The 12,155-nt window shown below is 49.4% G+C and overlaps 1 protein-coding gene across 1 annotated transcript in view; it reads left to right on the top strand.

Annotated features, from left to right (window-relative positions):
* The window catches only part of LOC133345827 (integrin alpha-8-like), a 126,482-nt gene that overhangs the window by 53,362 nt on the left and 60,965 nt on the right, over positions 1-12,155 (top strand). The window contains exons 14-18 of the mRNA XM_061556844.1: positions 3,386-3,431; positions 4,294-4,401; positions 6,052-6,107; positions 9,411-9,565; positions 11,570-11,707. Of these exons, the coding sequence (XP_061412828.1) occupies positions 3,386-3,431; positions 4,294-4,401; positions 6,052-6,107; positions 9,411-9,565; positions 11,570-11,707 (503 nt within the window). The remainder of the gene's footprint in view (positions 1-3,385; positions 3,432-4,293; positions 4,402-6,051; positions 6,108-9,410; positions 9,566-11,569; positions 11,708-12,155) is intronic.

The following is a 12,155-nucleotide window of genomic DNA, read 5'->3' as shown; positions in this document are numbered from 1 at the left end:
TCAAAGCTCACGGTACTAATGAACTCATCCGACCAGTAATTTAACATTTATTCTGCACATAACTCTAGTTGCTGGGTGACATCCAAAGAAAAACAACAACCTCAGCTGCACTGCATGCGCAATGAAGAGCTAAACACAACAGAAAAATAGAGAGGTCTGGCCAACGTTAAGTGTTGTTAAACATTGCCAACATGGTTTCTGGCTGATGATAAACACCCCGAACTTGGAAGAATAATGTCCAGCAAAACTCTAATCTAATATACACACAAGGGATAAAATACACTCCATCCACAGTGCCTGACACAAAGAAAGTTGTTGAAAATGTCCACAGCCCTGGCAGTGCACACGTACAGCACCGCACGCACGCACTCACACACGCGACGTCCGTTCTGGACATGGGATGAACTTACGGTCCCGTTAAAATATTTCTTATTGGTGTGGCAACGTGACAACTCTGTTGTGCGACCATGAGCACTCTCTCGCTCCCCCGCCCCGAACCCGTCACGCTGTTTTGTGTGCACCAGCCGTGCTGCTATTAAAAAAGCCCCTTTGCGTTGCACGTCCTTGTACGTTGGTGGGAAATGAGGTCTTGGGCTGTGCGTCAATGCGATGCAAGCTATGAAGTTTTTGTTATTTTGTTGTTTCCTTTGGTGGCTCCTCTATGTACACAGCAAATCCCATTGTCACTGTGACTGGGGCACATGCGCGTAGATCCAGCAGTCTGGGGCAGGGACTTTGCTGGGGAAGTGAAATGTCGTTTTCCTCCTCGACTCTTGTGAGACCACTGAGCGAGTAGCCAGGGTGGTTGGCGCTTGGCAACTGCCCGTGCCTCACAGCAAGCAGTGCCTGGGTTCGATTCCTGACTCGGGTGCCTTCAAGCGTGGAGTTTGTGTGTTCTTCCCCTGTTCTGCATGGGGTTTCTCTGGGTCCTCCCGTTTCTTCCCATGACTAAGACAAACCATACATTGTACTGGGCAAACATTCCAATCTTGAAAAATGCCCTTTAAATTACACAATTTGGATTACAATTGGGATTACACACTCCAGCAACATCGACAAGCTGGCATGATCCTCTGAAATCGTGTTGCGAGATTCTGTGAGGCTTTCCTGGGTAAACAAGCGGGATGACCACAACAATAATAAACCAGTTCTTAGTGGAGCAGAACACATTTATGATTCTTATATTTTGCCACCTCTCTGAAGGCCATGATCAACGACAAGTGGATAGTAACTGATGATGCTGTCAACTTGGGTCTTTGTTGGTGATGGCTGATGATCAAACTTGTCGTGCTGACCATTTCAGCGATGATGATTATAATGTTGATAAGGCGGATGATGATGTAATGACTGATGATGCGAATGACTGACTGGTGGACAGAATGATTATGAGTGGATGGACAGGTCCCAATCCATCCTGACCACCACTCACCGTTGACCTCCGCGCACACAAACCCCGAAACTCAGCTCAAACTTCCACAAAAATCAAACAACATTTCTCACCGTTCACCATTGTGAATAAACCGATAGCCCGTTTGGGAGTAAAACATTCACGTTGCAGTTGACGAACAGGAGATGCAGCCGTGAGTGCAAATGCACCTGTGTGCGGGCGTGGCACAATATTAAAACGTTCGTTCACCATCTTTCACCTCGGCCGCCACTCAACCTTCCGTGTCCACACGGCCGTTCGTTCTCTCGCCATCCTCGCTTCCTCCAGACCGTCTTCTCGTGTCCCGGTTTGTCTTTACGAGTCGGTGGAAGCAAAGTCCTTTCGGCCAAAAAAAAATCTAATTCAGGATATTTCCGCTTTTCCCCCGTTTGTCCCCCCCCCCCCTTTGAACTCGAGCGTTAATCTGTTGAGCAATGCCAGAAATCTGACCAGGAAGCGATCCTTTTATCATCAGATTTCTAAACTCCGAAAACCCTCGCGGATTCACCTTTTTCTACATCTGTAAATGCTTTGACAGCTGCAGAAACCCCTCCGGCGTGCGTTCATAACCTCCTGCAATGACTGGGGTCTTTGTCTGTTTTTGGCCATCACGGCACCCTCACTATCTGAGCATTTCCTTCAAGTTCTATACATTCTATTAGAATTTTTAAAATTACGGTGTTTGTGAATAATTTACACAGTGTTGTTGTATGTATGTTGAACTTATTTCGCACCGTATCTGTGCTAGTCGGAGGTGCGGGCGAAAGACAACAAACTGAACACACACAAAAACTGTTCTAAAGCAATAAAAGCTGTTCCAGTAAGGGTTGGAGGGGTGGAGTGGTGGTGCAGTGGTTAGCGCACTAAGCCCGGCGTCCTGAGGTTGATTTCTGGCTGGCCTCCACTCGGCCATCTCACACCTGTCAACCCCTTGTCAGTGCTGCCTACCTTATTTACACACCAATTCAGACCTTATTGGTCACCCCGTGCCCTTATAAATCTCAACGTTCATCCTACAAAGTCCCATCACAAGGGAGAAACACAAACAAATAGACAAACACATTTTTCCCGTAGTGAAACGGCTGTACGCCGTATGGACCTGAAAACTCAATTTCCCTGCACAAGAATACGGGGTAAGCCTTATGGGTTGACAGCTTTGCCATCTAGGCCCCGTGGGCCCTCACGTCTCGCCTGAACGCCACACCCAAATATGTGCATCCACTGCTGGACGAAGGCCTCCCTGCACCATGTCACTGTTGACGGTTGTTTGGCCGTTCTTCATCGCGTTGATCAGTGCCGATTGGCCAAAGGTGGGGTCGGAGGACCGGTTCAGTTATCGTTGTCTACTGACTTAGCCATGCCCAGGAACGTAACCTTCACATTGTCACGTACCATCACTGTAATATTAGTCATATTCCTTTGGGTTTTAACCGACTTGTTCCATATTTAGTTTACATATATACACTGCAAATCTATCGCATTGCATAATAGTAAATATCATGAAATGCGCAAGTACTTTGATGCAGCTCAAGACAGTTGATTAATCACAAAATAATTTGCAACTTAAATTGTTTGCTTAGTCGAGAAATGTGCGTCGTAGGGCAGGTCCTATGTGTGTTGAAAGGGCTTGCAGTGGTAATCCTATCCTGCCGGCGCCTCGCTGGTGATTCATTACGCCGGGGGCGTACACCCGTTTGTTTCGAGGCATTATGCTCTCTACGATACTTGCCGCGTTGATGGAAGAGACCAACATTGCACGTCCCCTCCTTTCACGCTCTCGGATCAGCCTCGGCTCTGACCTCAAGTGAGCCGGCTCAGAGCCACCCCCATAATCTGAGCCGGCTCCGAGCGGTGCGAAAGAAATTTAAACATACAAGCCTGAGCTGAGCCTGAGCATTGGCGACCGAGCCAGAGCCGAGCAGGTGACTCAGAATAGGGCTCTTGTTCTTGTCTCCACAGATTTGTTGGTGGGGGCTTTTGGAGTGTCCAAGGCCGTGCTGTACAGGTAAAGCAGCGCTCTGCTCGTTCACCTCGTGCCCCCAAACACCCTCCGTGGACCCCCATGCAGTCGACCGGCAACCCGTTCTGGGGACCACTTCCCAAGGCCACGGCCGTCCATAGTGGGGAACGAGGGCCTGGGGCAATCCCAACCGCGTGGGCTCCCCCCGACGCCTTAAAACTAAACCAGAAGCATTGCATCGAACAGCGTGATGTCGAAGAGTTGGGCCCCCTAAAGCGAGGGGCCCGGGGCAGCCGCCCCGATTCGCCGTACCCCTACGGACGGCTCTGCTCACGGCTCTGCGGAGCGCCAGTGGCCCGCAGGCCACAGGTTGGTAACCACTGGTATAGAGGGTGCATGGTGAGGAGTACAATGTTCACGTTCTGAATAGTAATGTTCATGAAGAGCTTACTTAGCCTGAGCACAGCAGCCCGTGTAGAGGGAATATTTATCCGTAGTCCTAAAAGACAAGGATCAGGAGGCAATCGTGGACGGTGTAGAGTTGCGTAATGCCAGCGTAAGATTCACAAGTTACTCAGGGATGAGTTGGTGTCGTATCGGGCGAGTTTATTTTTTGTTTAAGAAACAAGCAGGGTGTCATTTGCCAGAGTGATCTGGGCTACGACAGTAACCAAAAAAAGACATGAAATCAACTGCAGCGATAAAGCAAATGCAGGGTCGGGTTGGGTCCTACGGGGAGTTATCGATGCGGCTGGAGAGGTAGGACGGTGGGAGTTGTGTGCTCTTCCCAGCTGATTTACTCGCCCTCTTGGTGGAGGCTGCGAGAGGCGGGGAGCGAGCGAGCGAGTGAGCAGGGACGTCCACGGACGTGCTGGAGGCTGACGGTCCGCCTCCGTGTCCCCCGCAGGGCCCGGCCGGTCGTGATCCTGGACGTGGAGCTGCAGCTGCTGCCGCAGATGATCAACACCGAGAGCAAGGACTGCAAGATGCCCGGCTCGGGTGCCCCTGTGTCATGGTGAGCGTGCACCAGATTTCACAACAATGATGACGACGACAAGGGAGGCTTGAGAATCGGTGAGGCTTTCTTGGGTGAACGAGCGTAATCGAGATGTTCAGTTCATTTCGATTCGTTGTACAGATGAAGACAATAATGTTGATGATGATGTTGATTCGTTATGCAGATGATGATGTTGCCGATGATCCCGTTTAGCCAGTTGCCCGGCTATTTACCGCGGGAGATCCATGGTTGTGCGTGAGCACCGCAACAACAACAACAACACACAGACAAAAAACATCGACATTGCAGAGAACGAGTGCAGCGGGGTGCTTAAGGAATACTGCGCAACGAACAAACGTATTATTTGTTTTTGGCCACCCATCGAACAAAGACGGTCACCGCATCGCGCACTTTCAGATGCGCTTCTGCGGCCGTCTGGAACGCTCTTCCTTAGGAAGCCGCCGGAGCTGTGCACTTTCAAATCGAGATTGAAAAACTCATTTCTTTAGAACAGCTTTTTGTGCTTAGGCTGTTGTCCTTCCCAACTCCGATCAGCACGGTTGGCTCCGTACGGCGCGAAAGAAGTTCTCAACATCCGTAGCAGTAATTATAAATAAAGCAACTTTTTACCCCCCCCCCCCCCACCTGTGTACGTATGCCTGACGCACCCCCCCCCCCCCCCCCAGAATCCTATAGAACGGCCGATATTTAATCCACGCAGAAACGATCAAGGATGAATAATATTGACGTGTTTAAGCAAACAGTCCACCGCCGGACGATCTAACTCATTTGTAGGCCAATGGAGACAAGTTATTATTGAGGCTTCACCGCCCCCCCCCCCCCCCCCCGTTTCCTATGCGTACATTGTCAGTAGACCCCCCATACGCAAGCGTACGAATTTGGGTTATCCCCACTCCCCCCTCCATGCGTACATACTAAAGGATGGCCCCCTGCTGTAATAGCGCGACACGTGGGGGGGGGGGGGGGGGGGGTTGGGTGAAGGACGCCCCTAGCGGCTGCAGTGAGATGCAGCTGCTGCGATTGCATCCTCCCGTCGTGGCAACAACACATGTTGCGATGGCGCTTTGAGCGCAGCCAGATGTTGGTTGTTGGCAGAAGGGCACCGCCGTTATTTTCAGCAAGCAGAAAAAAACGACAAAATAAACCAAGACCCGAAACAGGAGGAGGAGGATTTCTCCACGAGGCCATCGCCTGATGAGGCTGGCTGTTGTTGTTGCTGTTGTTCTAATTACGGGCGAAACGTCACGGCACTCGAATTGTAAATGTTGTGGTTTTACTCTCCAACACGCAACCGGTTAGTGCTGAACTAGTAACGAACTGGCACGTCTTGCTCACGAGACAAACCTTACTCACTCGCTGTGTCGGCTGGTGGGGGGTTTAACGACGCGTTCATATTTACGCGACCTGTCCTCTGTCACGGAGAATATTGGTCGCGAAAGCCTTCGCGTCAAACTCGGCATGAATTCCGTCGACTTGACTCGCTATCGCAACGCCCGAAGCTGCGTGCGGCGACGCGTTCGTCAACGCGAGCGGTGTGGGAAGCCGGGAAGCCGGATTTGCGCCGGTGTTCGTCATTGCTTTGTCCAGCTTCCCTCTCATTACCTCTCCCTCTGTGTGTGTGCGTGTGTGGTGTTCACTCTGTTCCAGCTTCACAGTCAAGGTCTGTCTCTCAGCGGTTGGCAAAAGTGTTCCTGCAACAATGGGTGAGGAAGGCGGCGGGCGTGCGAGCGCATTACTTCGCAGAGCGCGGCTTCGTAATGCCAGCTGGACATTCCGATGCAGGGACGCTGAGATTTAAAGAAAAACGCGTTAAATTGGTTTCTGGCTGAAATGAGCACGAGGCAGCACTCATTACTGGAAATTCCACATTCCCACGACAGCAGTCGGTCGATCCACAGGACAGCAGCCACTGTTGCCTTTCCACATTAAATCCAAATGATAATCTTCAACACCAAAGCCTAAAACATGCAAATATACCACACTTAAGTTATTTGGAATATACAAAGGTGACACACCTTGCCCCAAAGAGGATCCTGATGGCTTCGTCGTGCTCACAGCGTTCGCTCGGCGTCACTGTCGACCTCAGGCAATGCATTTTCAAACATAACCCAACGGGACATTCTGACCACATTTGTCAACCACCGTTATCTGCTGTTCACATCCAAACCAACGAGCCCACTCGGAGAAGGGCAATTCCATTCCCATAGTTTCCACTGCCGCTGACACTCGCGCAGCCACCACGGAGATCCCGCAACGCTAAGAGAATAAATGGTTTGCGTCTCGCAGGAACCCAACCCGAAGAGTGACAGTGGCTTTACTGCCTCTCAGTGACCTGGGAAATTATGATAATTATTACTACGCTTGTACACCCAGCAAAGCCTCACTAAGTATCTTTTTTCAGGAGCGCCCTACCAAGTTTTCGCAGTAGGGGGTGATGTTGCTATGAGTGTGATCCTAATTGAGTAATTTGCAGGTCATTTTGTCAGCATTGGGATGTTTTGGTCAATACCAATTGCGTAGTTTTTGTTTTGTAATGCAGCCAGCCATCGACGGGGCATGCAAGAGGGCTCCACACGTGTTACCATGCCAACCGTCAACTCCCCTCCACCAACTCGCTTGCAACTTCTCTATTCTTCGCGATGGTGAAACGGCCAACATCGAATCACCACCTCGGTGCATAACGAGAGGCTCTGGCCTGCAGGGCTCGACGCTGTGTCGGAGCCGATCACCCACGTGACCCAAAATGCCGCCCCCCGCGCCCCAAGAAGGTGCCAAGATGCGTCGCAGGCAATGTGCTTCTCAGAACTCTGGCCCCTTCAATGGGGCCCTCTTCCTGCTGCTGATCGAGCCAGGCCGAGGGGACACCATCGTGAGCGTGACCCAGCTATTGGCAGCTGTGACCTCAATTTAACGACAGCTGACACGGAGGATGTGAGCCAGGCCATCGACAGTGAGGCAGTGTTCCCGTCCTTTCTCACACTTCCCTTCTCAGCAATGCACAGAATAACACGGGTGGTACGAGCAAGAGCAGAAACAGCATTGTAACGTGTGTGCATTGCGCTCAGTGGTAGTGTTGCAAATCAAGAATGGATGATAAAAAATATCTCGAGTTGGAGGAAAGGAGATCGATTAAAATGTATTCATCGGGTTACATCTTGTGCTGCAACAGCCTTGATGTTGATCATTTCGGCGCAGTGTCGCGTCATACGAAGTTAGGATGCAGGTGGACGTTGACCCCGAGGTCAAGTGAGAAGAGTTGCGATCGCCATAGCAACGCAACATTTCCTGACGAGCCGCGTGTGTCCACCCGCCGTTGGGAAGACAAGATGCACATGACCGTACAGCGTTTGTCAACAAATCCACAGCGTTGCTCCCTCCGTTCCCCCGCTGTGACGGAGCCGTCAGAAATATTATTTGTTGTAAAAACAAACGAGAGAGACGCCTTGCTTATTGCAGGGTTCGCCTTCTCAGGTGGGCTTCGTGGAAATGTTTATTTTTCGATTTTGTTTAAAGTCGTGTTCATTACTTTTAACTTTCAAACAGGCGCGTGCTTTTCAAACTATTCTTTTTTACCGTCACAGGTCGCTTAATATCCATTTCACAAACTTTAACTGGCAAATTGTCACTGTGGTTTGGAACGCATCACTCGCGATCAGAAGGCTGCAAGTTAGAAAACAATCACGGTGATAACTGCAGTGAGTGTTTTCCTTGCCTTTTTTGTAGGTCAATCAAGTTTTACTTTTGAAACATATCCAGGTTCTTCGTATACACCTCAGCCATGCTGGCGTTAGCATTGCAGCAATGTTCTTGCGACCAAACCCATCCAAGCAAACGTTGCCTTACACGCAAGCGCTGTCAATCGGAGCGTGTGCTGCACGTGCAACAAAACACATTTCAAACGGGGCTTCAAGAAAGTTGCAAACTGCACTCACACGGGCACGTTGGCTCCACGTTGGAGTCCATGTTAAATGGCAATGCGTGGACACAAACACTACTTTTTTCCAAGAGGCAATGTTTTAATCCGCTATGCAGGTGGGTGATTGCTCGTGTAATGCTGTAGAATATACTGCCTCCAGACTGGGACTGGGCTGAATTAACGTTAGACCACGTTTTTGTGAATTGTTGTGCCTGCCAAGTCGTTTGAGACTGGGCCAATGCCATGAATTATATTGACGTGGGCATTAATGCCACCCACCGCAACATCGAAACTTCAATATTGATTAATCATATATTTTTTCCCCACAATACCACATCTGCTTTTCGTAAAACATAACACCGCCTCGTGTAAATTGTTTACTCGCTGATTATGAGAGCAATGGCAGCGTTGACGGCAGCTGCAGGTGAAGTTTTCTGGCTCAAAGCTACAGCCCTGGCCTCTGGCTCAGCTCACATCTCCAGTTTTTGTGTTGTCATTGAGACAGCAGTTTGGCGCCGAGTGGTTACACTCGCGCCCTACGTTTAGAAGCACCCCGGTTCGATTCCCGACTCAGGCCCTTTTCTGTCCGCAGTTTGTATGTTCTCTCTCCCTGTTCCACATGGGTTTCCAACGGGTTCTCCACTTTCCTCCCATCGCTCGAAAAAAGATGAAAACCATTGTAACTGATATCCGTCAAAGCATCCCAACGTTAATACATTATCTTCATATGACTCGATTGGGACGACACACAGCAACAACATCGAAACACTTGGCAGGACCCTCCTGAAAAAGATTTGTGAGATTTGTACGTATGTTGAACTTCTTTCGCACCGTACGTAGCCAACCGTGCTAATCGGTGCGAGGTAAGGCCAACAAACTAAATACAAAATGCAGTTCTAAAGAAATACGGCTTTTCAATCTAGATGATTTAAAATTGCATTGCATCAGTGGCTTCCTAATATCGGAAGGAACAGCGTTCCAGACGGCCGCAGGAGCGCATCTGAAAGCGCGCGATGTCTAAGCCAAAATATTTACTCAGCACTAGCAAACCACGGTCTGTGTGTTGTGTCGCTTCCGCTGCCCTGGGCAGAGGTAGATTTCCAGGTGCAGCTCGACCGGCTGAAGCTGAAGGGCTCGGGGCGACGGGCCCTCTTCCTGCTGTCCCAGACGTCGCTTCACGAGCAACGGCTCAGCCTGGCCAACCGGGCCCGGCCGCACTGCGTGGCCCTGCTCGCCTTTCTCAGGGTAAGTGCCCCCCAAACCCCCACCCGCACCCCCCCCCCCAATACCCCCCCCCCCAATACCCCCCCACCCGCCCCTTGGCCAATAGCGACGCCGTGGCCCAGCGGTGGCCGCGTTCACAGAGGTTCGCGGCTCGAAAGCAGCAGGCCACCCTGGTTAATACTGATATTCTCACGGTGATGTGTTCAATGCTACACCCATGTAGAATGGTAGCAGTGCAGGATGGGGCGGGTTTTCCCTTTAGACTTGCCTCCGTAAGCATTCTGCTACTGGGGTGTTCGTGATAAAAAGTTATTTTTTGGTATATCGTGTAAATATCAAAGCGTCGTGAACCCACCATGTAGGCTCACCTTTACTCTATTTAACACCCGAAAACAGGAAGGTTTCTTCACAATTCTGGCAAATCGCCTGATGAAGCTGGTTGTAATCATCAGCGCAAACGTCGCATTCGAACTGTAAAAGTTGTGGGTTTACTCTCCGACACTCCGGTGTGTCGAACTCGTAACTAATTGGCACGTTTTGTCTATTTGACAAACCTCACTAATTGGCTGTGTCAGGTGGTGGCGGGTTAAGGACACGTTTATATTTACGCGATCTAACACACAAAAAACGTTATTATAATAATATTGATCGCGAAGGCCTACGTGTTAAACTGTGAAATCAACTATCTACAACGTTACAAACTCATTGGTAAATGAGTATTCTTGGTTCTTTCGGTAAAGTCACGTAGAAGGGAAATAATAAAATAATAGAAATATAATATAATAAAATACAATTCTCACGAACCGCCGATAAAGCGTCGATGCAGTCGGTAAATACTGCAGATGTATCACCTGTCCAAATTGCACATCGTTTCCAAACGAGGCACATTGAGGCCATGCCGCTGACAAATGCGCACTGCTGTGAGTAATGGCGTGAGGCTTGCGATGTCTAATTATCAGCAGATGGCCCATTATAGTACAGCGATGGGATAACCCTGCTCAACGTCCTCCCACTGTGCGCTGCACTAACCGCCGCCAACGCTGTGACGGTCGATTAGCCGTCAGAGCATTTGTAATTTGTAGATCACGCGTGGTACTTTTACACGGGACGATAAGCCACTTCGTTCAGCTATCACAGGGGTCGGGAACCTTTTTGACTGGGAGAGCCATAAAAGCCAAATATTTCTAAATATATTTCATTGAGAGCCATATAGTATTTTTAACGTATAATAAATTAAATATGTCTTACTTTTAATGCGACTTCTGGTGCTGCATGGTTTTGCTGATGGCCTTGTAGTCTGGTTCATACGTGGTGAGGTTGAGCTTCATGCAGGCGTGACCAGTGAAATGTATCTTCAAAACTAATTTCTGTTTACTTTAAAATGACACCGTATTATTAAGCAATATCACAAGTATTTTAAAATCAGTTCCAAACAGATTTATTTATTTATTTATTTTCAACTCTAAATTGTCTGGGAGCCATATGCCGTCACTGGAAGAGCCATATATGGCTCGCGAGCCATAGGTTCCCGACCGCTGAGCTATCATATGTGGCCCTGTCGCTCCTGATAAAGAAGCTAATAGCTCAGTGGGCTTTGCCTGGTAAAATAACAAGTCTTTTGTTGTTGATTTTTTCACATTTCCTACACTTTGCACTCCTCTCGTGTTTTTGTAATGTTTGTTGTAGTAACCTTACGACCCACCCCTCATGGGCATCTGTGTAAAAGATTTATTATCGCTCATCGGATTTCTCCTGGATAATAAAAATTCAGATTTTGTCATGCAAACGTCAATTTCCAAAGATTCCTTGCTCTGCGGTGATGCGTGTTGATATCAGAGTAATATCTGCCACTTCAGTGTAAGGCTTTAATGACAAAAATAATTGGCCCTCCACATATTTTTGTAATTAAGAGTCGTACTAATTCATGCACTCATTAAGAAATGTCACCTTACTCTGTTGTCATTGAAGGTATTTAACACAATGGCTGTGAGTGAGACACTGAGCGAGCCACTGGCTGTGCCGCAGGGCGAGTCGGAGTTCCGTGACAAGCTCACGCCAATCTCCGTGGGCCTCAACCTCAGCCTGGATGAGCAGGCGAGGCGGGGCCCTCACGGCCTCCACCCCGTCCTCCACCCCTACAGCCCGCAGCACGTCAGCAAGCAGGTGCAGCTCACGAATGCTCACCAGCGAGCTCGGCCCCACTCTCTCCTTCCCCATGCAGGCCCCTTTATGGAGGGCCTCTGGGCCACAAACTCCCAGCAACAGCAGCAATCCCCCACACTTTGACGACCATCATCATCTCCCGTCTGTTGCAGACACACGGCAGTCTAGACTCTCATTCAGCATGATTAGCTGCGTATGGTGCGAAAGAAGTTCAACATACATACATTTAAACTTGTGAAATGGGCCCTCCGGTTTCTGTTTTTCCAAAGTGAGCAGCCATTAAGTAGATAGACGACGCTGTTGACGGGTTTCCAGTTCGCATCCCGCTTGGGGGGATTGAGGGTCAACTCAGCTCATCGTCATCCCTCTGGGGACAATAAAATTGTTGCTACTTTGTGGGACATCAATAGCGGTCATCCTATGGAGTGCTTCACCCCACAGTTTTAAT

Source organism: Lethenteron reissneri, chromosome 23 (assembly GCF_015708825.2).
Source record: "Lethenteron reissneri isolate LAM-NWPU_2019-01 chromosome 23, ASM1570882v1, whole genome shotgun sequence".
NCBI lineage: Eukaryota > Metazoa > Chordata > Hyperoartia > Petromyzontiformes > Petromyzontidae > Lethenteron > Lethenteron reissneri.
This window is presented reverse-complemented; position numbering and strand designations above follow the sequence as displayed.